This window comes from Dasypus novemcinctus, chromosome 14 (genome assembly GCF_030445035.2).
Source record: "Dasypus novemcinctus isolate mDasNov1 chromosome 14, mDasNov1.1.hap2, whole genome shotgun sequence".
NCBI lineage: Eukaryota > Metazoa > Chordata > Mammalia > Cingulata > Dasypodidae > Dasypus > Dasypus novemcinctus.
Window position 1 is genome coordinate 76,357,767 of NC_080686.1, and position 27,684 is coordinate 76,385,450.

General features: G+C 34.9%; 1 protein-coding gene across 2 annotated transcripts in view; it reads right to left on the reverse strand.

Annotated features, from left to right (window-relative positions):
• The window catches only part of CSMD3 (CUB and Sushi multiple domains 3), a 1,328,729-nt gene that overhangs the window by 542,328 nt on the left and 758,717 nt on the right, over positions 1 to 27,684 (reverse strand). For both annotated transcript variants that reach the window (XM_058275930.2, XM_058275932.2), the window contains 3 exons: positions 11,198 to 11,380; positions 9,619 to 9,945; positions 2,796 to 2,990 (listed from right to left, as the gene is read on the reverse strand). In XM_058275930.2, coding sequence (XP_058131913.1) covers positions 2,796 to 2,990; positions 9,619 to 9,945; positions 11,198 to 11,380 — 705 coding nt within the window. The remainder of the gene's footprint in view (positions 1 to 2,795; positions 2,991 to 9,618; positions 9,946 to 11,197; positions 11,381 to 27,684) is intronic.

The window sequence follows — 27,684 nt, forward strand, 5'->3', positions numbered from 1 at the left end:
GAGGTCAATTTTAAGGGAATTGAGGCACCAAGTTTTCTAATCACATTTTATACTGACTTCTCCTGCTCTACAAGTTCTGACGAAAAACAAATAAATTTCCACTGGATAATTTCAGTAAACAATAATCTATGTACATAAGTAACCTTTAACAGTGCATTTGAATTTGGAAGGCTTTGCATGAAGAGAATAAAGTAAGGCTATGAAGTTATTTGTATTAATTAGAACATGTGAACATGTACGTATTCTAAGTTCACCTATGTAAAAATTTTAATGTGATCATAGCAAAAAGGTTTTAGTTAAAATGCTAAGCATATGTTGGAGACTATAATAGTGTCTTAAAAGCTGAATCACAATAAATAATAAGTAAAAATCTTCCATCAAAATAAGGAATATCTAGAGAACAGAGAAGACAGACAGCAATGGTTCCCAGACATGGTTTTCTGTATAAACGGGAAGCATTCTGTGGCAGCTTGAGGAATGATCAGAGTTGGGTGGGGTGGTGATAGTGGTGGTAGAATTAGGAATTTGGGAGCTTAGGAAAAGAAAAATTAAATCTTGCTCAGTTATTCCTTAGGCTTTTTTTGATACTTAAGTAGAATTCATGCAAAACTAAAGGAGATCATTGCAGACCTTAATTAGTTTTAGAAAATTAAATTCACCACAGTAGTTATGCAGTAGTTGATAGCATTCAGCTTTGTTGTGTAGAAACTGGCTCAAAGCGTGGCTCTAGGATATGCTGAGGAACCTGACAGGCACTTGTGCACCTGACTGGCTTGTGCAGATTCTGTCTTCCCTAGCTATGTATAACTTCACTCTCACATACTAAAGAAATATTCTTCTTCAGAAAAAGCATAAAGATTATCTTTGCATTGCCTGGAAGGCCAAAAGGCCTATACCAAATGAGAGTTCTGAATATATTTGGTACTTACTCTTTTAAAATTCAGATACCATTAATTTTCACAGTGAAAAGTTCACTGAAATTTTTCTCTAAACTTAAGCAGACATTCAAAAATGCATGTGTTAATATTAATATCATTATGTGTACCTCCCCAGGCAGCCCAACATTGAGCAATTTCAAAACCAATAGGTACATGGAGACTCCAACAAGATTCAACAGCTACCCAGAGACTGCCTCTGAGTCTGTTTGAAACTGAAAACAACTCTCAGTGCAGAGGTAGGGGGAGGTTCAGATCATGTCGTTTCCCAGATGAAATACTTCCCATTAGCCCTATGGTAACTCTGAAGCCATTTAGCATGATTTACAAAACAAGGCTCCGTTGGGTCATTCATTACACCCCTGTCCCCCTGTCCTCCACTCCAGTCAAACAGAACCTGTGCCATTCCTTCTGCCATCTCTTGTTTTTCCTTCAATTACTAATGTATGATTTTCTGATTGATAACTCAAGTCTGGGTTAAAAACTATGTGAACCGAATGAATAGCTTAGAGGGAAAGTACAATGGAAAAATTAAACATTACTTATTATTCACTTTTTATTTCACACCTTTATGTACAATCCCATTAAATTATTTTGAAAGTATAGTCATAACTACTGCCAGGGTAGCCTCTACAAAGTCCACAACATCTGAATTTTGGAAGGAACACTTAAATCATCTAATTCAACCCCCTAATATGGGAAATGAGAACATGAGAAATGAGTAAAAAGGAGGAAGGTGCTAATTGAAGAGATTAACAGGAAAGCAAAATAGTTGCATGATCTGGACATCTTCGTGAGATATAAAAATGTTCAATTCTTTGAAACTCAACATTTGTAGGCAATAATCACACTCAATGAAATCTGCTATACTTCTGGAAGGTATATATTAAATAGTCTCATCTTATCAGCTAGAAATTGAGAAAGTAAAAGTTCTATTGTTAAGTTGGAATAGATAATGAAAGAGAATTGAAGAGGAAGAGAAAGAAGAGAACTTAAAAATTTATCATTTAATTATTACATGTATACTTGTTAAGGGGTTTTCCTGGTTCTAGGTCATCTATTTCACAGTAAAGAGTTCATCTTTATCTTTTAATAAATAGATATGTAACCTTAGGTATGAAAATGGAAGGAGAAATGTAGAATTCATAATATCATCCCCATTGTGTCAAATCAAAATAAAACCCCCCGTACATCCCTTTATATTTTATATTAATACATCATATATTTTGCATAACTTTATTTTTAAGTGTGTTCACACTTCCTTCTTAGCCAAGTAATTTGGGATTTTATTTGAGTATATACATAAAAACGTATTCACTTCCAAAAATCACACATATATTGCTCTAAAATTTCTTGGCAACATTTTATTGGACAAATAAAAATTGAAAAAATAATTAACAGAACTATACTGAGAGAAATTATATATGCTAAATATATGGATGCTTTAATATAAATGTATTTATTATAAGTAATAGTTGTTACCTAATGTCTGAAAACTAAATTTATGCCATGAATAGCTGAAATACGAAGAAAATATAAATGGAAACTATAAAGCATACTAAACTATAACTATAAAATGTACTTAAGGGAATTTGCACATGCAATCTATGTTTACCATTTAGTAATAAGTAACTTTTAATAACAGTTCTTTTAAATGGGACCTTCAAAAAAGGTTTCTAAAAGAGGAATTTAGCTTAAAAAGTGTAATTAGCTTAACTATATACATTGAATATATAATATTAAGTAACATTATAAGATAAAGATTACCACAGTTCTTCTTCTGAGAGAAAACAGATTTCTCATTATGGTTTCCTGTGCATAATGATGATGAGATTGCTTCTCACTGATCATTTCACTTACCTCCACATCTAGGAATTGGTCCACTCCACATTACTTTTCCATCCATAAGAATACATGTAATTGTTTCTGTTCCTTGGGTTTTAATAAATCCTTCTTCACAAATCACTGAAATGGAACTTCCTAATTGAAAATTGTCCCCAAACCGCCGTGCATTGATTGGTATTCCAGGATCAGGGCACTCATTGTGTCCAAATGCTTCCAGAAAACAAACAAACAAAAACAAAAAGAAGTATGAGAAAGAGACCTTATGTATTTTGGGTGAGAAAAAAGTCATTTTTAAAAAGGTTATAGTCATTTCTAGAAATGTATTTTATTCATTTAAGTAAAGAAACTTGGAGCCTCTCATCTGAGCATTGGTTTGTCTGGAATGGTAGTATATGTGATTGTTCTAAAATACAAACAACACACTAAGATCACAAAATTTCAAATAGAATAGTTCTGCTAATTTCTGGAGATTTCTGCTTGGTCTGCGCAAAAGTACTCAGTATATGCTGTTCAGAATTCCAAAGGAAGTGACTATAAAATAGGTTGATTATATCACAAGGAATTGACTCTGAAATTGACTCTGTTGAGAGAGAGCCTAACTGTGAGATTTAGAGTGAAATATTTCAATCTAGTATGAAAGTCATATAAATTATTTATCATTTTCTATGCCATTTACTTTAGGCCATCCAGGAAAATGGAAGAGGACTAACTTTTGCAATTACTGTGTTCTAGGCACTATGACAGATGCTTTAGATATGTTATTAGATCATTTAACATTTAGAACAGTCAAATGAGGAAAGTATCACCATCCACTTTAAAGAGAAATGTAAGATTCAGGAAAAATTAGATAGCTTGCTTCAGGTTATACAGATACGGACAAGATAAGATTGAAATGTGTCCCCAAGTCAGGCTTTTAATTTTTTCCCTACAATTTATAGCGTCTTAGGTTATTTGTAAGAAAAATGTGAGTACTTGAGCTCAGGGCCATTATCTCATTCTGCTTTAGTTCTCCTATGGTTCATATATAGCCCAGTCTCAACATATAGCACAGTGTAGAGACAATGTGTTTATTTGAATTTACATAGATTATAGAATTGCATGAGTCACATTTACTTTTCTCTTTATTCATCTGATGACCAAATATGCACTAAAATTTTTAAAATTAGTATAATGTAAATGGAAGATTTAAAGTAGCAAATCTAAATACATACAATATATTTTATGAGGTGCTTAACAATTTAATATTATTATATTCATACTGGATGATATATGGAGCTTTTAAAATGTTCTCTCTGATCATCACTTTGATACTGTTTATAAATTAAAGAATTTTACTACTCATTCTCATCAGGGTGACTGAACATGAATTAAACATTTTTAAGTTAAATAGTACAAAAGAATATCTAAGATAAATTCTGGACATATAAAATGTTTTGTAGGTACAGTTATTGCTAATCATTTATTTATTTTGTGCTTTTATAAAACTCAATCTTGAATAAGCCTGGTTGCTCTGATATATGATGGCCTACTGATAGTTTTTCAGAAAAATAAATCTCAACAGTAAGCATTAAATGTAAGAATTTTCCTAAGAAGGAATAAATTATTTAATAGAACAGAGCAAGGAAAATGGAAGCATATTTGCATAATACCCCTAAGATAGGATAAACTAAAAGGTAGAAGTATTATGAATCCAAGATAAAATAATAATTGTAAAACGATAGATTCAATGCATTCATCCATATATATATTTATCTTTAAAAATAAATACATATATATGTTATATTAAAAAATGGCTCTCAGGTAGAGCAACCATTTTATACATTGAGGCTCTATGACTCATATCTCAGCTAATTTAACTTTAATTTTGTGCAATTACTCATGACAACTTATTAGTGAGAGCATTCACCACTAGCTTCACTTGAAAAGACAATAACTGAAAACCAGCAAGATGGTGGCAGAGTAAGGAGGACCTAGAGTCAGCTCCTGTTAAAGGGCAGTTAGTAAACAGACAGAGCTATCTGACGTTAGCTGAAGCACCTGTTTGGGAGCTCCAGGAGACCAGAGGAGCATCCTGCAACACCCTTGAAGGAATGGAAGGAGGAGACTGCTCATCTTCAGAGAATTTTCATGAGTACAGCCCTCCATGCCTTGGAGGCTGGTGTCTCCACTAGAGACACAAGCTGCCTTGGAAGTTGTTCTGTGACTGGAATTGAAAGCTCCACTTCCCCAAAATGGGGGAGGAAGAGACAGTTGGGAACCAACTTCAGCAACTGATGAGTAAATTCCATGGGGTAAACAATAATCCTAGTATCAGTTAAAGTTTGAACCTGTCCAAGTCAGAAAGAGACTGGTAGTCACCATCTTAATTCTGTGCGTAGCACGAGGGGAAGTGGGGCAGACTGAAAATCACAGTATTGGTAGGGACCAGCTTCCTTCCATCCAGATCAGATTGCAGCTCTAGTCTAAGACCAAACCTGCTTCTGGCAGGGAGGAAGAAGGGAGACCTGCACCAGCCTTTTCAGGACATTACCAGCCAAGCCATGGATGCTGGTGATTACCCTACTCTGATAGTGAAAGCCAACCCAGGAGCTATTCTGTGTCCAGAATTGGAAGCTCCATTTCCCAAAAACATGAGGAAGAGATGGTTAGCCACTGATTTCAGCTATTGATTAGCAGACTTGCCTGGCTAAGGCATAACCCAAGGAACAGCTAGGGTATGAATCTGTCCAAGTCTGAAAGAGGCCAGTGGCTGCCATTTTGACTCAGCTTCCAGCATGATGGGAGGCCCGGCTGACTGAAAATCACAGTGATGGTAGGAAAGGGCAAGAAGCCATAAACTAAAGAGAAATACTGCACCCAGAATAAACACTCTAGTAAGCTGGATACCAAGATACCAACAAAAATTACAATCCACACCAACAAACAGGAAGATATGGCCCACTTAAAGGAAAAAGATAAGCCTGCAGAGGACATTAAAGAAGTTGAGACAAGTAATCAAATATCAATGAGATAGCTAAAGAAAAAGAAGAATTTGAGAGCTCACATAGAAAAATAGCAGATCTTATGGAAGTGAAGGTGCAATAAATGAAATTTAAAAAACATTGGAATCATATAATAGCAGATTTTAGAAGGCAGAAGGCAGAAGAAAGGATTGGTAAGCTTGAGGAAATGGTCTCTAAAAGTGAGCATACAAAAGAACAGATCAAGAAAAGAATGGAAAAATTTGAACAAGGTCTCAGGGAAGTAAACGACAGAAAGGGTCATGCAAACATATGTGTCATGGGTTCCCCAGAAGGAGAAAAGAAGGGAAAAGAGACAGAAGGAATATTTGAAGAAACAATGTTAAAAAATTTCCCAACCTACTGAAGGATATAGATATCCATGTTCAAGAAATACTACATATCCCATCTGAAAAAAATTTGAATAGACCAACTCTGAGATACATACTCATCAGAAGGTCAAATGCCAAAGACAAAGAGATAATTCTGAGATCAATAGAAAAACAATGCATAACATATAAGGGATACCCAATAAGATTAAGTGCTGATTTCTCACCAGAAACCAAGGAGGCAAGAAGACAGTGGTCTAATATATTTAAGATACTACATGAGAAAAACTTCCAGCCAAGAATCTTATGTCTGGCAAGATTGTCTTTCAATAATGAAAGCAAGATTAGAATATTCACAGATAAACAGAAACAGAATTTCTAACTGAGAGACCAGATTTTCAGGAAATACAAAAAGAAAAGACAGGAGAGAGAGGCCTGGAAGAGAGTCTAGAAATGAAAATTATATCAATAAAAGTAACTAAAAGTGTAAAAAGAATGGTGAAAATAAAATATAACAGATAAAACTCAAATAGGAATAAACTTAACCAATGATGTAAAGCACTTGTATTCAGAAAACTGCAACCCAATATTAAAAATAATCAGAAAAGACCTAAATAACTGGAAGAACATTCCATGCTTATGGACTGGAAGACTAAATATTATTAAGATGTCAGTTCTACTCAAAATGATATACAGATTCAATGCAATCCCAATAAAAATTCCACCAGCATTATTTTTTTAATTGAAAACATGATTATCAAAGTTATTTGGAAGGGTAAGTGGTCCTGAATAGGCAGAAACATCTTAAAAAGGAAAAGGAAACTCTCCTCTCTGTACTTTAAATTATATTACCTAGCCATAGTGGTAAAAAGAGCATGGTACTGGCATAAGGACAGACTCATAGACAAATGGAACCAAACTGATGGTTCAGAAACAGACCTCACATGTACGGTCAAGTGATTTTTGACCAGTCCTTCAAACCCACACAGCTCGGGCAGAACAGTCCATTCAACAAATGGTGCTGAAATAACTGGGTATCTATAGCCAAAAGAAGGAAAGAGGACCCCTATCTCACACATTATACAAAATGTAACTGAAAAATGGATCATAAACCTAAAAATAAAAGCAAGAACCATAAAGCTTCTAGAAGAAATTGTAAGAAAATATCTTGAAGACCTGATAGTAGGTGGTAGAATCTTAAATGCAATAAGAGAAGGACAGAGACGGACTACCAATGTCTAATGTATGTAGAAGTTTTAATTAGCTTTACTGTAAAAGTGTGGAAATGTATAGAATGGACTGTGGGCAATAGTGAGTAACAGCTAATTTATATATGGGGATGTGACTGAAAATGGTAATCTAGATATGTAAATGCCAATTGACAGAAAGCTAGAGAATAATCAAGGAATTGAACAGCACAGTAAACCCAGAGGTGGATGAGAATTGTGGTTGACGGTACAGATGCAAAAGTGTCCTTTGTGAACTAGAGCAAAGGTATATCACTACTGCAGAGTGATGGGAATATGGAAAAGCATGGGAAAAATACAGCTGGAATGACCTATGGACTGTAAGTATGGACTGAAAGTAATAATATAATATTCTTGCATTCATGCCAAAGATGTACTGTGTTGATATTGGGTCAGTATGGAAAATGTTTGCCAAATGTACACTATGGATGTGGTAACAATAAGATGATATCTTATCTGTAACAAATGTTTTACCACAGTGTGGTGTGTTGATAGAGGTGCTGTTTGGAAATTCTGCACATGTGCATGATTGCTTTATAAGTTTGCAACTTCTGTAATAAAAAATATATCTAAAAAACACACACCAAATTTAAGATAAGGACTATAATTAGTAGTAAGATTTTGACAATGTTCTTTCATACTTTGTAACAAATGTCCACAATAATGCAAGGTGTTGGTGGAGGGTTGATATATGGGACCCCTGTTTGATGTTCACAACTTTACTATACACTTATTCTTTATGTAGGTTCATATATAAATGATATAAAGATAATAATAATAATAATAGGGTGGGTTGGGGAAAAATACTTTGGTTAGCAGTATATTTTGACAATATTCTAATCACTAGTTAAAAATGTTTAACAACAGTGCAAGGTATTAGTGGTAGGGTGAGTTATTAGAGTTCTGTATGGCGTTATATATATATATATATATTTTTGTAAGTTCACAACTATTACTATATACTTATTATTTATGTATGTTTATGTATGAGTGATATACCTCAATAAATTTTTTAAAAAGACAATAACTGCGTTCTCTTACAAATTGCCAACACTGGGCATGGAAAGGTTCATAGCCAGTTGTGGAGAATGCCAATTCTTTTTAAAGGGCAACATGAAGAGCTGTAAACTAAATTCTACTGTTATGTGACCCTTAAATATTACCTTATCAAGTTGGTCAATATCTGACAGAGTGTGACAGCTTCAAGGAAAAGCAATAAAAATCACTCAGAATTGTATGGCTTCAGGTAAAATATTTGTACACATTAGTATGTAAATATATTAACCCATAAAGATATTTCCTCTTCCATATGATTTATCTTATAGCTATATTGATACAAATTTTTTACAGATGAGAATGATATCCTTTTGAATGCAAAAAATATGGGCAATAGACAATATATAAACAGCTGAATGACTCTAAGAAAATTCTCAAATTGAGAAAAATATAACAAGTATAAAAATCAAATATAAGATGTCAGAATATTTCAAAAGCCAACTAAACAATAATAATGAATGTTTATTGAAATGTTTTACATGTATCAAATACATTACTCCTTATTGCCGATCCAAAATAATTTTCTGAGGAAACTGAGGTTCAATTATGAAGCCTAAAATGTATCAAAGCCAAGATTTGAAATTTCATAGGTTACTATAGAGCCAATACTCTATCAACAAGGTATTTTTCCCTCTTTGTGGCTTTGCTAAATCAACTCTGTTGTCCACTGCCTCAAAGTTGATGATTTTCCCTTTTTCTGATGCTACTGCAGCATCGTAAATTTTGTCATTGGAAATATCACTGTGTTGTCGCTGTTTAAAGTTCCCCTATTGATTTTTGAATATCTTGAAGGAGAAATTAAGCTCTCTTTATATTTGTTTACCAATAACAGTGCAATGCATTAATATATAATAGTTTTGAACTTATATTTGAAAGATTTAGTAGAATTGAGTAATATATTTATTAGCTGATATAATAATGATATTTGAACTAGATTTCCATAATTATATACAGAGATACATACATACATGTAGATATATACATTTCTTATATCTGTCTTCTCAACAAATAAGAGAAATGACAAAATAGGCGGTAAAATGTGGTCAGAAATCAAGGACAAAAAGACCATCCCTGGTACAATTAGGTATGTGATTTGTTCAATTCTTAGGCTTGCTTCCTTATCTGAGAAATTTGAGAGTAGGAATGCATGATCTCTTTCTAGCTCTAAATTTCATAAAAAAGTTAATGAGAGGGGGAGGACACTTACTGTTATAAGTGATGTTAAAGCCACGCCCTGACATTGAATGGTCAGCTTGAAATTCCAATCGCAGTATGTGACTATTGCTAGTGAGATGGGAAGGCACCTCAGCCCCAGTAAAGGTTCCAAGAATTGGGGAATCTGGAGAATCACCATCTTTAACAGCAAGGAAGTCAAACTGGGATTCCAGATCAAAGTCATTAAAGGACAGGTGTATCCGGCTCCCTGGATCGGAGATTATTGTCCAGATGCAATTTAAATTATTTCCATATCCTTCTGGATAATCAGGGGAAAGAACTGTTCCCATTGGTGCAGTAAAGTTAGAGAGGCAAGGAACTGTTAAAAATAGGAAGATAATAAAATAGAATAAATGCGCAAAAATAATACTTAGCCTTATTTTAATTGCTTTTCTATGATTATGATGATTAAATTTGATGAAATAATATTGAACAATGCAAATTATAATAAATGAAAAAATGTACATATTAAAAGAGACAACTAGTACTTTGAATAAACTTAATATCCTTAAATATATGCAAAATGTAAGTGGATTAATATCAATTTATTTTGACATTTATCATGTTATATCACAGAGCTGTAAAGTTTTAATTTCATGCTAAATAAAAAAGAATATTGGAGAAATGTATAGAGGTTCCCATGAAAAGTAGTAGGTAGCCCTGAGAAGACGGAGGGTGGATGTGATGAGTAGGTGAGTGTCACTTCTCCCATGGACCTGGTGTGCTCTGATAGTTGATAACACAAATAAGGTGATGAATTAACTTTTAAAATAGCCACCACTGGTGGCTAACACTAGAAGACAATTTTACAAGTGGAAAGGATTATCATTATAAGTTGAACACAGATGAAAAGTCTTATATTTGAAAACCAGAAAATTACTTTTATTTTCATGGCTATTGGCCTATATTGCCATTTGTGAATATTCAAAACTAAAATGTAAAATTTTCAATATTGCACTAACATCAGTTTTGCATAAGTGCATCAACAGACAATAGAAATTATTTTTGTTGTAGTTACACAGGAATGTATTAATGTATTTAGAGAAATATATTATTTTAATTAAATCATATTGTTTACTATAAACATTAATGAATTTCATTCTGTGCAAAATAAGTGGCAATTAAAATATACATCAGTATAAGCATCTAGAGGCAAGAATAAGCTAATGCATTATACACAGAATATAAGCTTTAAATATTTAATGTGTTTTTGATTGCAAATAAGCATATACTGTCTTGTTAAAATAAATGAATCTATTAAAATTAGCTTAGATTTATAATTTCCATAAGATGTATGCTATCTATAAAGTATAAAATTCCACCAATGAAGTGTTATATGAACACATGTAATATATACTTTGCAATTACCAAGCAAACTATGTTAACTTTATTTAAATCTGTAATGAAATTTATAATTTGGCATAAGCACACTTGTAAAGATAGTTATCACATAGTGCTACTCGTCCAAAAATAATTACATGGTTCCAGCTCTTTGCAATTAATTACAAAAGCAATTTTATGCAAGGACAGGGTAATATATGCTGTCTTGAAGCAAAGAATTTGGTACTCACAGATACAGATGGGTATGTTTGCAGACCATTGGTTATTCTCTTGACAAACAATGGATTTCTCTCCAATTAATTCAAACCCAAACTGGCATTCAAATCTTAAAACATCACGATTAGAAAATCCATCCCCTTCTCTAATTCCATATAACGGTGTGCCAGGATCTCCACAACTTTCTTTCTCAATTTCTGTAAAATGATAAAATATGTCACCTTCCTAGAGTAACAGACTTGCAACAACCATAGAACCAGTTTTAGATAGAAACTCCCTATAACTGAAGTATTTCGGAGCAAAACATATGTTCCCCAATCTTGATTTTCTTTTGCCACACCTATGGACATGATTGCTGAAATGATACTTAGCAAAAAATTAATGTATTTCTCTCAGTTTATAAATGGGGAAACTGAGGGCATCAGCACTGATACAGTTGCCAGAGGCCATGTGCCTAACAGTACAATTAAGACAAGATCTCAATCTTGCATCTGTACTAGGTGCATAGCACACATATTCATGGACACACATATATAAATGCACAGACATACAAGCATATATATGTATATATATTTTCTTCAAATGCAAAAGACTTTTCTTACTCTTGCAACTTGTACATAATACAGTAAATTATTGGATGACTACCAAGGTGGGGGAAATGTTCTCTACCTCTGTGCTCCTACAGCAGTCAGTAACACCTTTAACTCAGGACCTGGTAGTCTCTCTGATCTTGTTGGTTGAATTATTTCCCCAACTAGATGCAAATACTCCTTGAGGGCATGCATCAATTTTGCATGCCCTCAAATTGCCAGCCTATGGCTCTCAATAAATGTTTATTGGATAAATTGTGTTAAAGGAGACTGAAAAGGAAATTCTTTCTTAAAAGAACATTAAAACACCCTTTGCAGTGTACCCATAGAATCTCCAGATGCCTATAGTTTTCCTTGTGAAGCTACGAATTTCATTAGTAAATTATTGTATTGGTTGTTTTTGTTTTTTAAGTTGCATGATAACACATTAACAAAGCTTTCTCAAACAAACAGCAATGGCAAAAAATGAGAACAAATTTAAAAATAAAATTTTGATAAAATGTTACAGCCTTTCCTGATACTTCAACTTTCACACATGCTTGTTTTTTTGTAATCTCCCCATACCAGTTTGTTGTGCATCCTTCCAGGTCTTTCCTCATGCTTTTATAATTAAAAACACACATATATATGCTGTAATATTATAAATGTCTGCGAATATATAAATATATAGAATGTATTCACAGAAACTTTGTTAATATTGGTTTATAAATGTGTCATAATTTAAGTTATATTATACTGTAAACATTTTTCTATAACTTGTTTCTTTTAAACCAAACAATATGTTTTATAGATATTTTTGAACAAATTTGTATCCTTAGAAGAAACAATAGTGTAAATGGTTATAATAATTCCTTTAATACACTGCTGGATTTGATTTCAAATCTTATTTAGATTTTTTATCTACTTTCATAAGTGATATTGATCTATACTTTTTTTCTTGTGCTGTTCCTATTCAGATTTAATATCAAAGGAGAAGATTAGTAATTTTCCATTTATTTCTAGACTTTGGGATAGATTGTATTAACATAACAAGAAAAATGGGATCCTTGTGGTAGAACTTGCTCCCAAAAGTGGGCTGATTCTGCTATACTTTTGTGATAATTTTCTGAATATTTTTATTTTACTTCAGGTTATTTTCCTATCAATGTTTGTAATATTTGGCGACCAATATTGGCAACTTGTGAACATTAGGGAGAAACATTGTCCAAGGTTTCCAAGCTTAGTGTTTTAGTAGTAAGATCATTGTTATAGGATTTTAAAATATCTTCTTAATAAATGTCATAAATAATTTTTTCTCCTAATGCTTTCTCTCTTTTTTCTTTTTTTTTGCTCATACTTACAAAGGGTTGTCAAATTTATTTGTTTACTCAAAGTTTATTCAAAGAACCACTATTGTTTTTTGAACAATACTATTTTTATTTAAAAATGTTTTCTGTTAAGTAAAATAAAATGGCCACCTGCACTGGGCATTGCTGGGAGAAGATCTCTTTCTGGGAAGGCTTTTCCAGAAGCCAAAACAACTGACCTGCGGGAGTTTTCAGAGAAAATGGAACACACTCTATAGAGTTGCTAATAAACAATATCTGATAATCAACAACTAGTTTTGGTCCAAAAGAGAGATCTCATCAGAAAGGGCAAACATACCATACCAATCAATGTATATCTGCTTCCCAATTCGTAAGACCCTCCCTAAGAAAAGTGGAAACTAATCAGAACATTTTCCTGGGAACAACCAGCAAGATGGCAGTGGAGTATAGAGCTCCTAGAGTCACCTCCTGCTACAGAGCAGTTAGTAAACACTCAGAGCTACCCTGAGCTGTCTAAAGCACCTCTTTGGGGACTCCAGGAGATAGGAAGAAAATCCTTCAAAACTTTAAGGAATGGAAGGAGGCTGCCCATCCTAGAAAAGATTTGTAAATAGAGTGCTCCACAGCCACAGAACCTGGTGCCCATCCTCCAGTGGATGCACAAGCCACCTTGGGAGCTTTTCGGAGGCTGGAATTGAAAGCTCCACTTCCCAAAAATAGGGGAGGAAGATATGGTTGGGCATGAATTTCAGCTTCTCATGAGTAAATTCAGCAGAAAGTATAATCTTAAAACAGCTAACATTTGAACATGTCCATATCAGAAAGAGGCCAGCCACCATCTTCACTCTGCACCTGGCATGAGAAGAAGTGGGCAGACTGAAAATCACAGTGCTGGTGGGGACCAGCTTCTTTCCATCCAAATCACACTGCAGATCTAGCCTAAGCAGAAGCCCCACCTCTAGCAGGGAGGAAGTTGGGGAGACCTTTGCCAGTCTCTCTAAGACATTATTGGCTAACCCATGGAGGCCAGTTATTATTCTACTTTGACAGGACAAGCCGCCCCAGGAGCTATTCTATGGGTGGAATTGAAAGCTCCATTTCCCAAAAACAGGGGAGGAAGTGATGGTTGGCCTCTGATTTTGGCTACTTATTAGTGGACTCAGCTGGCTAAGGTAAAAGTGTACAAACAGCTAGGGTGTGAATCTGTCCAAGTCAGAAAGAGGCAGGTGATCCCCATTTTGACTCTGATCCCAGCATGGGAGCCCAGCTGACTGAAAATCATGGTGATGGTAGGAATCAGTGTCTTTCACCCAGATCAGCCTATAGCCCTAGGCAAGGCTTCAACCCCAACTCTGGCAGGAAGGAGGATGATGGGCCCTGCATCAACCTATCCAGGTAACTGCAGGTACCTTTGGTTGGTACAGACTGAATAATTGGAAGTCTACTGGGTCAACTGTGCTCATTTTGGATCCACACTGCATAGATTGCTGCCCATACCTGCAAATCCATCTCCTTCCCAGGCATGGAAGGCATGCAGCCTTTCTGGGCTACTATAGTCTAGGTCTGCAGTACTTGGGTTATTTCACACAGCTGTGACTCTGTCCCTGCCTCTGGCAAAGGAGAAAGTTGGGATAAGCTACATAGGTCCCTGGGGCAATGAGGGTGTCTTGAGCTCCACAACTTAGAGTGTCTACTACATCCTTGGCTCCTCCTGCATAACTAGCAAGGAAGAAAGGGCAGGAAGCCCCAAACTAAAGTAAACTCCAGTAAGCTACATGTCAGGACACCAACAAAAAATTCAATCCACACCAAGAAACAGGGAGATATAGTCCAGATGAAGGAACAAGATAAGCCTCCAGATGACATAACAGAGTTATGAAAACCAATTATGGATGCTAAAACAAATCTCTCTAATAAATTCAGTGTGATGGCCTAAAGAGATTAAGGATATTAAGAAGACTTTGGATGAACAAAAAGAAGAATTTGAAAGCATACATAGAAAAATAGCAGATCTTATGGGAATGAAAGATGCAATAAATGAAATTTTAAAAAACATTGGAATCATGTAATAGCAGATTTGAGAAGGCAGAAGAAAGGATTGGTGAGCTTGAAGAAATGGCCTCTGAAAGTGAACATACAAAACAACAGATGAAGAATGGAAAAAACTGAACAAGGTCTCAGGGAACTAAATGACAGCAAAACATGTACAAACAAACATTTCATCAGTGTCCCAGAAGAAGAGAAAGGAAAAGGGGCAGAAGGAATATTTAAAGAAATAATGACAGAAAATTTCCCAACCCTATTGAAGGATACAGTTATCCATGTTCAAGAAGCACAACATACTCTCAATGTGAAAAAATCCAAATAGATCAACTCTGAGACACATATCAATCAGAATGTCAAATGTCAAAGTCAAAGAGATAATTCTGAGAACAGTAAGAGAAAAGAAATGCATAACATATAAGGGATACCCAATAAAATTAAGAGCTGATTTCTGACCAGAAACCATGGAGCCAAGAAGAAAAAGATAGGATATATTTAAGAAACTACAACAGAAAAAATTCCAGCCAATAATCTTATATCTGGCAAGATTGTCTTTCAAAAATGAAAGCAAGATTAGAATATTCATAAACAGAAACTGAGAGAATTTCTAAGTAAGAGATCAGATTTTCAGGAAATATGAAAGGGTGTGCTAGAGCCTGAAAAGACAGGAGAGAGAGGTCTGGAAGAGAATCTAGAAATGAAGATTATATCAAAAACAAGTAACTAAAAGTGTCAAAAGAATGACGTAAATAAAATATGACAGATAAAACTCAAATAGGAATAAACTTAACCAATGATGTAAAGCATTTGTGTTCAGAAAACTGCAACTCAGTGTTAAAAGAATTCAAAAAAGTACTAAATAACTGGAAGGACACTCCATGTACACAGATTGGAAGACTAAATATCATTAAGATGTCATTTCTACTCAAATTGATACACAGATTCATTGCAATTCCAATAAAAATTCCACAAGTATTTTTTTAAAAATTGAAATCATAATTATCAAATTTATTTGGAAGGGTGAGGGGCCATGAATAGCCAGAAACATCTTAAAAAGGAAAAGCAAACCCTGATCTCCAGTGTCTAAGTCACATTACCTAGCTATATTGGTAAAAAGAGCATGATACTGGCCTAAAGAGACAAATAGACCAATGGAACCAAATTGAAGGTTCAGAAACAGACCCTCACATGTATGGTCACGTGATTTTTGACTAGCTTGTCAAGCCCACACAGCTCAGGCAAAACAGTCCATTCAACAAATGGTGCTGAAATTACTGGGTATCTATAGCCAAAAGAAGGAAAGAGGACCCCTATCTCACACATTATACAAAAATTAACTGAAAAATGGATCATAAACCTAAAAATAAAAGCAAGAACCATAAAGCTTCTAGAAGAAATTTTAATGAAATGTAATGTTAATGAGAGTTGTGTTTGATGGTACAGATGCAAGAGTGCCCTTTGTGAGCTAGAGCAAATGACATCACTACTGCAGCATGGTGGGAATTGTGAAAAAGCATAGGAAAAATACAACTGAAGGGACCTATGGACTATGGTTAGCAATAGCAATGCAATATTCTTGCATCTGTGACAGAGGTGTACTGTGTTGATAGTGGGGCAGTATGGAGGATGTGAGCTGAATGTACACTATGGACATGGAAACAATCAGATAATATTATCTTGTTTCTAACATATGTTCCACCACAAAATGGTGTGTTGATGGAGAGGTGTTGTTTGGGAATTCTGCACAGGTGCATTATTATTTTATAAGTTTACAAGTTCTGTCATAAAATATATATTTAAAAAATTACAATAGGGTGTGTTGGGGGATAATACACCAAATGTAAAATAAGAACTATAATTAGTAGTCAGACTTTGGCAATATTCTTTCATAATTTGTAACAAATGTTTCATGAAAATGCAAGGTGTTGGTGGTGGGTTGATGTATGGAACCCTGTATGATGTTAATCATTTTGATTTTTAAGTCCACAACTTTTACTATACACTTAGTTTATGTATGTTCATATATAAGTGATATAATGATAATAATAACAATAGGGTGGTTTGGGGGAAAATACTTAGGTTTGTAGTAATATTTTGACCATACTCTTTAATCATTAGTTAAAAATGTTTAACAACAATGCCAGTATTGGTGGTAGGGTGAGTTATGAGAGTCTGGTATGATATTATGTATGTTTTTTTTTTGTAAGTTCACAACTATTACTATAAACTTATTGTTTATGTATGTTTATGTATGAGTGATATGCTTCAATAAATTTTAAAAAATTAAGCAAAATATTTCCTCACTTCCACATTCATACTCCACTCCCTCAGTGGGACTTCCTTCTGCTTTCTGAATTGGGTTGCTGCCCAATTTATGGATCACTCAATAGAGATGTGAGGTACTAAATTGCACTTTTAAAAATCATTTTTGGATTCCATCTTCAATTCTCTTTTGGATTATTTTGTTGCTTTTTTCTAGCTTCTTGAGTTGAAATCTTAGTTTATCGGTTTATTTTTAACCTCTCTTCTTTCAAAAAAAAAAGTAGCCTATAGCAGGAGTTCCATCAAGGAGTCTGTGAGTTTGAATTGGAATTCAAAAAAACATTATTTTTTGTGGGAACGTGTTGGTACAGGTGTGATATATTTATTAAATAATGCACAGTATAGTGTGGACTTAGTTAGGGGTCTGTAGTTTTCACCTGACTGGCAAAGGGGTCTGTGGAACAAAATGGGTTAAGAACCCATGTTCAATAGATTTCCTTCAGGAAACTGCTTTGATATGGAGAACTTTTATTTTTCACTTCTAAATAGTTAGTGGCTTCCCCTTTTATTTTCTCTAATACATAAATAATTTCTAAGAGTGTTTTAAAATTTATGGGATGGGCTATCATTTTGTTATGGATTTCTAATATTATTGGTTTAGCACTCAGAATATGTATATTGAGATTTCAGAGTGGATAAATCAGCAAACTATATTCAATTTGTTACATTTCTTAAATTGAAATGATATCCTTCCTTTTTATTGTCTACCTGTCCTGTAAATTTCTCAGAGGAGAGTGCGAAAAAATCCACACTGACTGTGGATTTCAACACATTTCTTTACAGTTGAATCCAAGTTATTACATATTTTTAATGACCATTCACTCATTCATAATTATTAAAAAATGTTTTATCAGGTGCTTATGATGTGCTTGATGCTGTTCTAGGTATTTAGGATACATCAATGATTCCTGTGCTCTAATTCAGGAATGTGTATTACACTGGAAGTTTACAAATGATAAATATGTAATATATGTTGAAAGTAAGAAATGCTATGGTAGGGGGGAAGATTAAGCGAGGAATAGGAGAGCTGAAGTGTTCGGTAGTGGTAGGGTGACATCGTTTCCAAGTTCACACAGTTTAATTACTATTGTACATTCTTATTGAAATTGATTTTATTATCTAAATAATCGATTATTTTAATCAGAAAAAGTATTTTTTAAAACCTTATTATTGAATGATAGTTCACGTGACAGTTTGAAATTCTTTTAAGAATTCCCAAAAGAGAAAGATTATGTTTTTGAACTAATCCATTCCTGTGGCTATGTCAGTGAGACATGACTTAGGTTGAGTCTTCACCCTCTCATTGAGTCTGATATAAATGGAGTCATAGAGAGAGACACACACAGGAAAAAAGGAGCTCTACCATTTTTGATCCTGCCATCTGAGAGAGGACTTGAGGGTCGCTAGCAGTCGAAGCTTAAGCATGAAATCCCAAGAGGCTGAAACCGGCAAGGGGTTCAAGGTAGAATACTCGAGCCATATGCCTGATATTCCATAGCTGAACTCAGGAAGAAAGCAGAGCAGCTGAGACTGAGAGAGAAGGTCTGGAAAAAGACAAGCTCTGTGCCTGGTTGCCCACAGCTGAGTTCTGGGAGATGGTAGATTCTGGAGGAGAAGGCAGGGATTAGGGTGAGCTCAGTGGCCAACTTGCTTCATCATATGACAGGGTCCCAGGATCACCAGTGTCTGACTTTGATGAGAAAGTATCTCTGCTGATGCCTTAAAGTGGACATTTCACAGCCCCAGAACTATAGGCTTTTATCCTAAATAACATTCCCATTCTAAAAGCAAACCCATTTCTGGTACTTTGCATTGTTAGCCCTATAGTAAGGTAAGAAAGTTGATCAGGCATAGAATTTTAATTCAAAATTATTTTCCCGGAGATTTTGAAGATGTTCTTCCCTTGTTCTTTTTCCATTCAGTAATTCTGAAGAGAAATCTAATATCAAACTCATTTTTCATTCTCTAGCAATTAATCTTTTCCCTGCTTCCCATAAGTGTTAGTGTTACATTTCTTTTTACACTTACTCCTTTTAAATTTCACTAATCTATCTAGGATCAGTTTTTATATCTATTTATTCTACTTGATAGATTTCTTCAATCCAATAACTTGTAACTGTCTTTTATTCCTTTCAAGGAAATTGTTACCATTATTTCTTTTAAAAGTATAGTTCCTTATATGTCCTTATCTCTCTTTCTGGAATTCCTTTAAATTGAATGTTGGAAATTCAGAATTTTTCCAGCCTTTGTGTTGCTTAATCTTTTAAACTTTATTTTTCTTTAATCGCTATTCTACCTTTTAGTAGAACTCCTTGGCTATATAGTCCAGATTACTAATTCACTGTGCAGTTGCATCTAATCTCAATTCAACCCATACACTGAAAAAAATTATGTTGCCCTTTCCTGAATATTTATTTATTGCTATTATTTCTTCTTATTGTTTCATAGCGTTCTATTTTTTCATGGATACACTTTTCATCTTTATTTTTGCAATAATATCTACCATACTTAAAAAAATATACTTTCTAATTGTTCTCTTAACTCTCTCTGGGTAAAAGTAGCAGAATGAGACTTTTTAAATATTTGCATATTTGAAAATATATTTGATGTATTATAATCGTTGTTAGCCTATGATGAAAAGGTGGAAGAAGCAGGTTATGGGAGAACAAAACTGTTGGTTTTGAGCAAACTATCAAATACATGTCTTTATTTGCTTGCTTCTCTATAACTATGCTGGCCCTGTGCTCTCTATTCTCACCTCAACCTTCTCGCCTTTGGGCTCAGTTCCTCTAATGTTAGAATGCTGCTATTCATTGGGGTATGTTTTTCCCTCTAGTGATCTTTGATGCAGTCATCTATTGTGCTCTTCACACCAGCTGGAAGACCTCCTTCTAAATAACTACATTGAACTCTCCCATTCGAATCAATTGCATTTTGCTCTGTAACTGAAATATTTCCCCTGGAATATTTCCCTGTGTGGTAATCCCTTCAATTTCTCAGGATTGCAAATAATTTCTATGCTAGAGGCATTTGATTCCAATGCACACTGACTTTGTATGCAGAAGCTATAGCAACAGCTTCCTGTGGTGGCACTGATTTATAAAAATCTTGCTTACCTCTATTCTTTCCCTCACTCTCCCTCTCTGTCTTGCTCTCTGTCTCTCTCTGTCTCTTTCCATATATATGTATGTTTACTTCTATTTTCTTTTATTTGCTTTGGGAATTCCTTACAACCTCAGAACAACCGAGATTTTTTCTCCCTTTTCTTAAGAATCAATGAACTTTTAAAAGTTTTCTATCATCTTTTCATTAGAGTTGAGAGTGCAGGCTTAGCCCACCATTTTGAAGTTACTTTTTTTTTCTCCATTAATACATCAGTCTTTAAAATCAAGACTATATTTTTAAATAAGGGCATAATTTTGAAGCTTCAATACTCTGTAACTTTGACATAAAAGAACCTCTTATATTTTCAATGTAATATTAGGTATGATTTATTTATCTTTAAAAAAAGATAATAAAAAAGTATGCTAAAATAAATAAATAAATAGAAAATATGCACTAATTAAAATAAGCATACACCTATTATGTATCACTGCTTTTGAAATTTTTTTCTACTCAGGAGGCAAGACTGATATGCAAACAAAATAATTAATATATAATAGATACATGCTATTGAAGGGATATGTACAAAAAATAAATATTAGTAATAATAGCCATTATTTATTGAGCACTGAAGTTGTGCTGGCACTGGCAACATTTTCACAAGACTTGTAAATGGCTGTTTAGGTCTGCTTGAAATCAAAGTTTTAATCACCCTACTATCTGGGAGGGGATTCATTCACTAATTATCCATTCATGAACTTTTCATTTGGTCCTAAAATGTAAAATCAGGCATAATATTTGGCACTAGGAATATGAAGATAAATAAGATGTGATACCTATCTCTAAGAGGCGGCACAAAGGAGACATCATAAAGTATTCTTGGAGTTCAAAGATGCTGAATAGGCAAAAATTTCATAGAAGAGGTGACTCTTGAACTACCTTGAGTTATGAATGTTCTCATTGACTGAACTGGAAAGTGGTGGATATGGAAAGGGTATCCCAGACAGTGGGAGCAGCATCAGAAAAGATATAAAGTTTCTTCTATTCCCTTCCCTTCCATTCCCATTCCTTTCCTTTTGTTCCCTCCCACCTCTCCCCTCACCTCTCCTTCTATTTGCTCCCTTCCCTTCCCTCTCCCCATTCTTTTCTTTAGGTTGTGGTATGGTTAGGGTTAAGAGTCAGTGAAAGTTGTACAAGGTGTTGAAGAGGTAGTGGAGCCAAGTAAGTGTGGTGTGGCTGTGAGTCAAAGAAATAGAAGCAAGACAAAAGAGGCAGTCAGTAATTATAGGAGATTAATCATAAATATATTGGGGATAAGGGTAACCAAGTTTCTGTTAAATAAGGGACTTTAAAATGTGGAAAGAGGAACAGTTGTAAGAATTCCAAGGGGTTGAAGTGGAATTGAGGAGGCTGATGTAAATTCATGTATAAAATATAGGTGACAGACAGATGTAAATATAGATCAATGTGTGCAATTGCACATATATGCACATATGTACATAAATATATACACATATTTTCTTCTTTTTTCAGTTGTTTTTTTCTTTTTTTAAAATTTTCTTTTAAATGTTTACACATATTTTCTAGCTCTGTTCACTGAGAGTGTCTAAAAGCATCAAACTCCAATAGCAACAAGCACATTGAGTATTCAGTTCTTAGGTTCTAAATACCATTCTTCAATAAAAGTAAAAGTAATCAGGGAGAATGACAAGAAAATGCACAAGATGAGCCTAGAACACCTTGTGCTAAAAAAAAAAAAAGAAGTGCTCAAAGAATGATAGAGAAATATCAAAAGGACATATGAGCCAGCTTGAAGGGGTTCCATTGACCATTCTGTGTAAGTTTAAGAACCAAAACCATAATGATAATGATAAATGAATGATATTGAAATGTGTAATTCCATGCTGATACAAAAAAAATTGAGAGATCTTTCTCCTTGTTTAATGAAAGTAAATAAACATGGAATGAAAATATAAAAACAACTGGAGAGGTGGGGCAAGATGCTGTTGGAGTAAGTGTGTCCACATCATCTCTCCTACAAAAAAATGACTGAGTGAGGACAAAATCCTGCCTGAATGATCTGTTTTGGGAACCCACAAAGCAGGAGGCTTCTGAACATCGATCTGGAGGGAGTGTAACAAAAAGAGTGATTGCTCAAGATAAAACCATGGGTTTCTGGTGCTTGTGCCTGAAGCTGTGGGAAGACTAAGCCCTTCCCTCAGTGCAGGTAGCTGCAGAGTTCCCCAAACCCCACTGGTCACATGGAAGTGTTCCCCAAACCCTGTGTTCCCTGAACCCCATGTTCCCCAAACCCATGTTCCCTGAATGCAGTGCTCCCCAAACCCTGAACCCCAGCATTCCCTGAACCCCAGCATTCCTTGAGCCCACTGGTATCAGACAAACTCTGAGAGTGGGAGGGTTCTGGTGAAGGGTGCAGAGGGGCCCAGGAAGTGTGGGTTCAATTGTCTGGACTCCCCTTTTTGAACTTTGAGGAGCACTCCTGCTGGCTTGAGGAGAAACTAGGAAGAGGTGAGAGGCAAATCTGCTGAGACAACCCAATTTACCTAAATGCCCTCAGACAGGGAAAATTGGTCTGGGACAAAGTGGGGTCAGATAATTAACTAGTTCTTTGCAACATACCTAAGGGAGAGGGAGAGTAGGAAGTGCTTGGTAGGCTTCTAAGAGCATATCTATGGTTCCCAGCAAGGTGTGGGTGCTCTCTCTCAGAGACTAAGAGTTATTATTTTCTATGGTGAGTTCGTTCACCAATGTCCCATTTAAATCTCAGAGGGGAGCTCTCACATGGGCTTCCTGCTGCCATGGGAGAGAGGGAAGTGAGGAAGGTAGAAAGGGGGGAGGACAGATTTCTAATCAGTTTATTCAATTGCAAAGAGGACTTCTTGCTTAGAGGCTTGTCTGGTTTATTTATTTTTTGTATTCTTATCTTTCCTCCCTCTTTATCCCCCCACCCCCCTCCTTTTTAATCTATTTTTCTGTTAGGTGCTGCTGACAGTTTCTTTTTTTTGTGCTTCCTCATCCTTGATTTCCTCTTTTCTGTGTGTACTGATTTTGGCTACCAATACGATCTCCTTTCCTTCTTACATCCTTGTATCTCTCGCCTTCTGTTGTTGCTATTACACTGATCTTACATTCTTCATTTATCCGCCAATTTTTCTGTTTTTTTATTTTTAACACTTCTATTCTGTTTTCTATCTTTTATTAATTCTTTATGTTATTGTTCTTTCTTTTCATTTTTTCTCCATCTTGATAAAACTGGCCTTTAAATTCATACTATATTCTTCTCCATATTCAGTATCCCATCTCATTGTAGGAACTCCACATTTTTATTCCTATAACTCTACACAGCTTAGATGAGTTTAATATTCACTCTCCTAGATCTTACATGGTTCTTCAGAACCATGGTTCTATCTTACATGGTTCTATCACTACTACTATTATACTTTTTCTTTTCTTACCTCTTTGCTTTCTCTGCCCCTAATCTCTTTCCTTCAAGGGAATATAGACTACAACAAGGAAACTTCTGTTCACTTAAGAAGAACAAAGTGTCAAAGAGAAAACTTAACACATGCACAAAAACAGTACCTAAGTAAAGCCCAAGACTAGATGAAGAAACTAATCAACTAAAGAAGCCCACCGGGAAACGGACTTGGTCCAGTGGTTAGGGTGTCCGTCTACCACATGTGAGGTCCATGGTTCTAACCCCAGGCCTCCTTGACCCGTGTGGAGCTGGCCCATGCACAGTGCTGATGTGTGCAAGGAGTGCCGCGCCACGCAGGGGTGTCCTCCACGTAGGGGAGCCCCACACACGAAGGTAAGGAGAGCCGCCCATTGCGAAAGAAAGTGCAGCCTGCCCAGGAATGGTGCTGCCCACACTTCCCGTGCCGCTGACGACAACAGAAGCGGACAAAGAAACAAGAAGCAGCAAATAGACACAGAGATCAGACAACTGGGGAGGAGGGGGGTAATTAAGTAAATAAATATTTAAAAAAAAAAAAGAAGCCCACCAAGATAAAATGATGACCAGAGAGCAACAAAAAAATGACAAAACATACCAATAATCAGGGAGACATGGCCCAATCAAATGAACAATCTAAAAACCAGGAAGAAGAGCAGAATATTGAACAACAAATCAAAGCTCTCAAAACAAATATCATGGACCAACGTAATGAAGTGAAGGAAGAGATTAAGGATATTAAGAAAACACTTGGAGAGCATACTGAAGAAACTGTAAACAAAACCAAAAAGATAATTAATATGATGGTGATGAATGGCACAATCCAAGAAATCAAAAATACTTTCTCAGCAAATAACAGCAGATTTGAAGAGGCAGAGGAAAGAATTAGTGATGTGGGAGACAGTACATCTGAAATCAAACAGATAGTAGAATGGATTGATAAAAAGATAGAAAATATCCAGCAGGGACTTAGGGATCTCAATGACAATACAAAACATGCAAACATATGCATTATACATATCGCAGAAGGAGAAAAGAAGAGAAAGGGGACAGAAGGTGTGGTGGAAGAAATGATGGCTGAAATCTTCCCAAATGTATTGAGGGAGATGGATGTACATGTCCAGGAACCACACCACATCCCAAACAGTATAAATCCTAACAGCCCTACCACAATACATATACTTGTCAAATTACCCAACGCACAAAATAAAGATAAAATACTGAAGACAGCAGTAGAAAAGAGAACCATCACATACAAGGGAAGATCAATAAGATTAACTGCTGATTTCTCATCTGAAACCATGGAGGCAAGAAGGCAGTGGTATGACATAGTCAAGGTACTAAAAGAAAAGAAAAAAAAAAAAAAACAGCCAAGAATACTCTATCCAGCAAAAAGGATTAAAAAATGATGGAGAGTTCAAAATATTCACAGATAAACAGAAAGAAAGAGAGTATGCCAACAAGAAACCTGCCCTTCAAGAAATACTAAAGGGAGTTCTGCAGGAGGAAAGAAAAAAAGAGGAGAGATAGAGGAGAGAAAGAAAAAGAGGAAAGAAAAAAAGAGGAGAGTGTAAGAACAACTGAAAAGACAAAAAGAGAAATAAAAGCAGTATATGACATACACAAAACCAAAGAAAATACGGCTAAGGTAAATAATTCCTTGAGAGTAATAACACTGAATGTTAATAGATTAAACTCACCTGTCAAGAGATACCGATTGGCAGAATGGATAAGGAAATATGACCCATCTATATATTGTCTACAAGAAATGAAACTTAGACCCAGGGATTCAAGGAGGTTGAAAGTGAATGGCTGGAAATCAATCTTACAAGCAAACAATAAGCAAAAGAGGGCAGGAGTAGCTATACTAATATAGGACAAAATAGATGTTAAATGCAATACTATTGTCAGAGACAAAGACAGACATGACATGTTAGTAAAAGGGGTAATCTTTCAAGAAGAAAGAACAATCATAAACATTTATACACCTATCCAGGGCACCTCAAAATATGTGAGACAAACACTGGAAAAACTAAGTGGAGGAATAAATGCCTTTACAATTATAGTGGGGGTCTTTAATATACCATTATCATCATTAGACAGAATCTCTCAACAGAGAATCAAAAAAGAAATAAGGACTTTGAAAAATATATTAGAGGATCTGGACTTAATAGATATATACAGAACACTATATTCAAATACAGCAAGATATCTTCTCAAGCACACATGATCATTCTCCAAAATAGACCACATGGTAGGCAAAGAAAAAAAACTTAATGAATTCAGGAATATTGAAATCATACAAAATAATTTCTCTGGCCTCAGTGGAATGAAGCTGGAAATCTGCAAGGGCCAGAGAACGAGATTAAGCACCAAGACATAGAAGTTAAGCAACACACTCTTAGACAAACAGTGGGCGAAGGAGGAAATTTCAAAAGAAAACAGTAACTCCTTAAAACCAATGAAAATGACAACACAACATATCAAAACATATGGGATGCAGCAAAAGCTGTGCTTAAAGGAAAATTCATAGCCATAAATTCATACATAAAAAAAGAAGAAAGAGCTAAAATCAAAGACCTAACTGCTCACTTGGAGGAATTAGTAAAAAGAACCACAAATTAACCCCAAAGAAAGGAAAGAAAGAAAGAACAAAGATCAGAGCAGAACTAAATGAAATAGAAAATAAGAAAGCACTAGAAAAAATAAACAAAACAAAGAGTAGGTTCTATGAGAAGATGAATAAAATTGACAAACCCTTTGCTAGACTAACAAAGGAAAAAAAAAAGAGAGAAGATGCAAATACACAAAATAAGAAATGAGAAAGGGGATATCATCACTGATCCCCAAAAAATAAAGACTATCAAAAAAGGATACTTTGAAAAACTATATGCCAGAAAGAAGAACAATTTAGAGGAGATGGACAAACTCCTAGAAGCACATAAGCAGGCTACATTGATAAAAGAAGAAATTGATGATCTTAACAAACCAATTACAAGTAAAGAGATAGAATCAGTCATTAAAAACTTCACAACTAAGAAGAACCCCAGGCAAGACAGCTTCACAGATGAATTCTACCAAACATTCTGGAAGGAACTAACATCAATCTTGCTTAAACTCTTCCAAAAAATCTAAATAGAAGGAACATTGCCTATCTTACTCTATGAAGCCAACATTACCCTAATACCAAAGCCAAACAAAGATATTACAAGAAAGGAAAATTACAGAGCAATCTTTCTAATGAAATTAGATGCTAAAATCATCAACAAATTACTTGATAATTGTATTCAACAACATATCAAACAAATTTTATACCATGACTAGGTGTATTTCATCCCTGGTATGCAAGGATGTTTCAATGTAAAGAAATCAATCAATGTAATACACCACATAAACAGATCAAAGGAAAAAAAATCAAATGATCATATCTATAGATGAAGAAAAAAACATTTGACAAAATACAGCACCCCTTTTTGATAAAAACACTGCAAAAGACAGGAATAGAAGGAAACTTTCTGAATATGATAAAAGGTATATATGAAAAACCCAGAGCTAACATCATTTACAATGGTGATAGTGAATAGTGCTGCTCTGAACATTGGTGTGCATATATCAGTTTGTGTCCCTGTTTTCAGTTCTACTGGGTATATACCCAGAAGTAG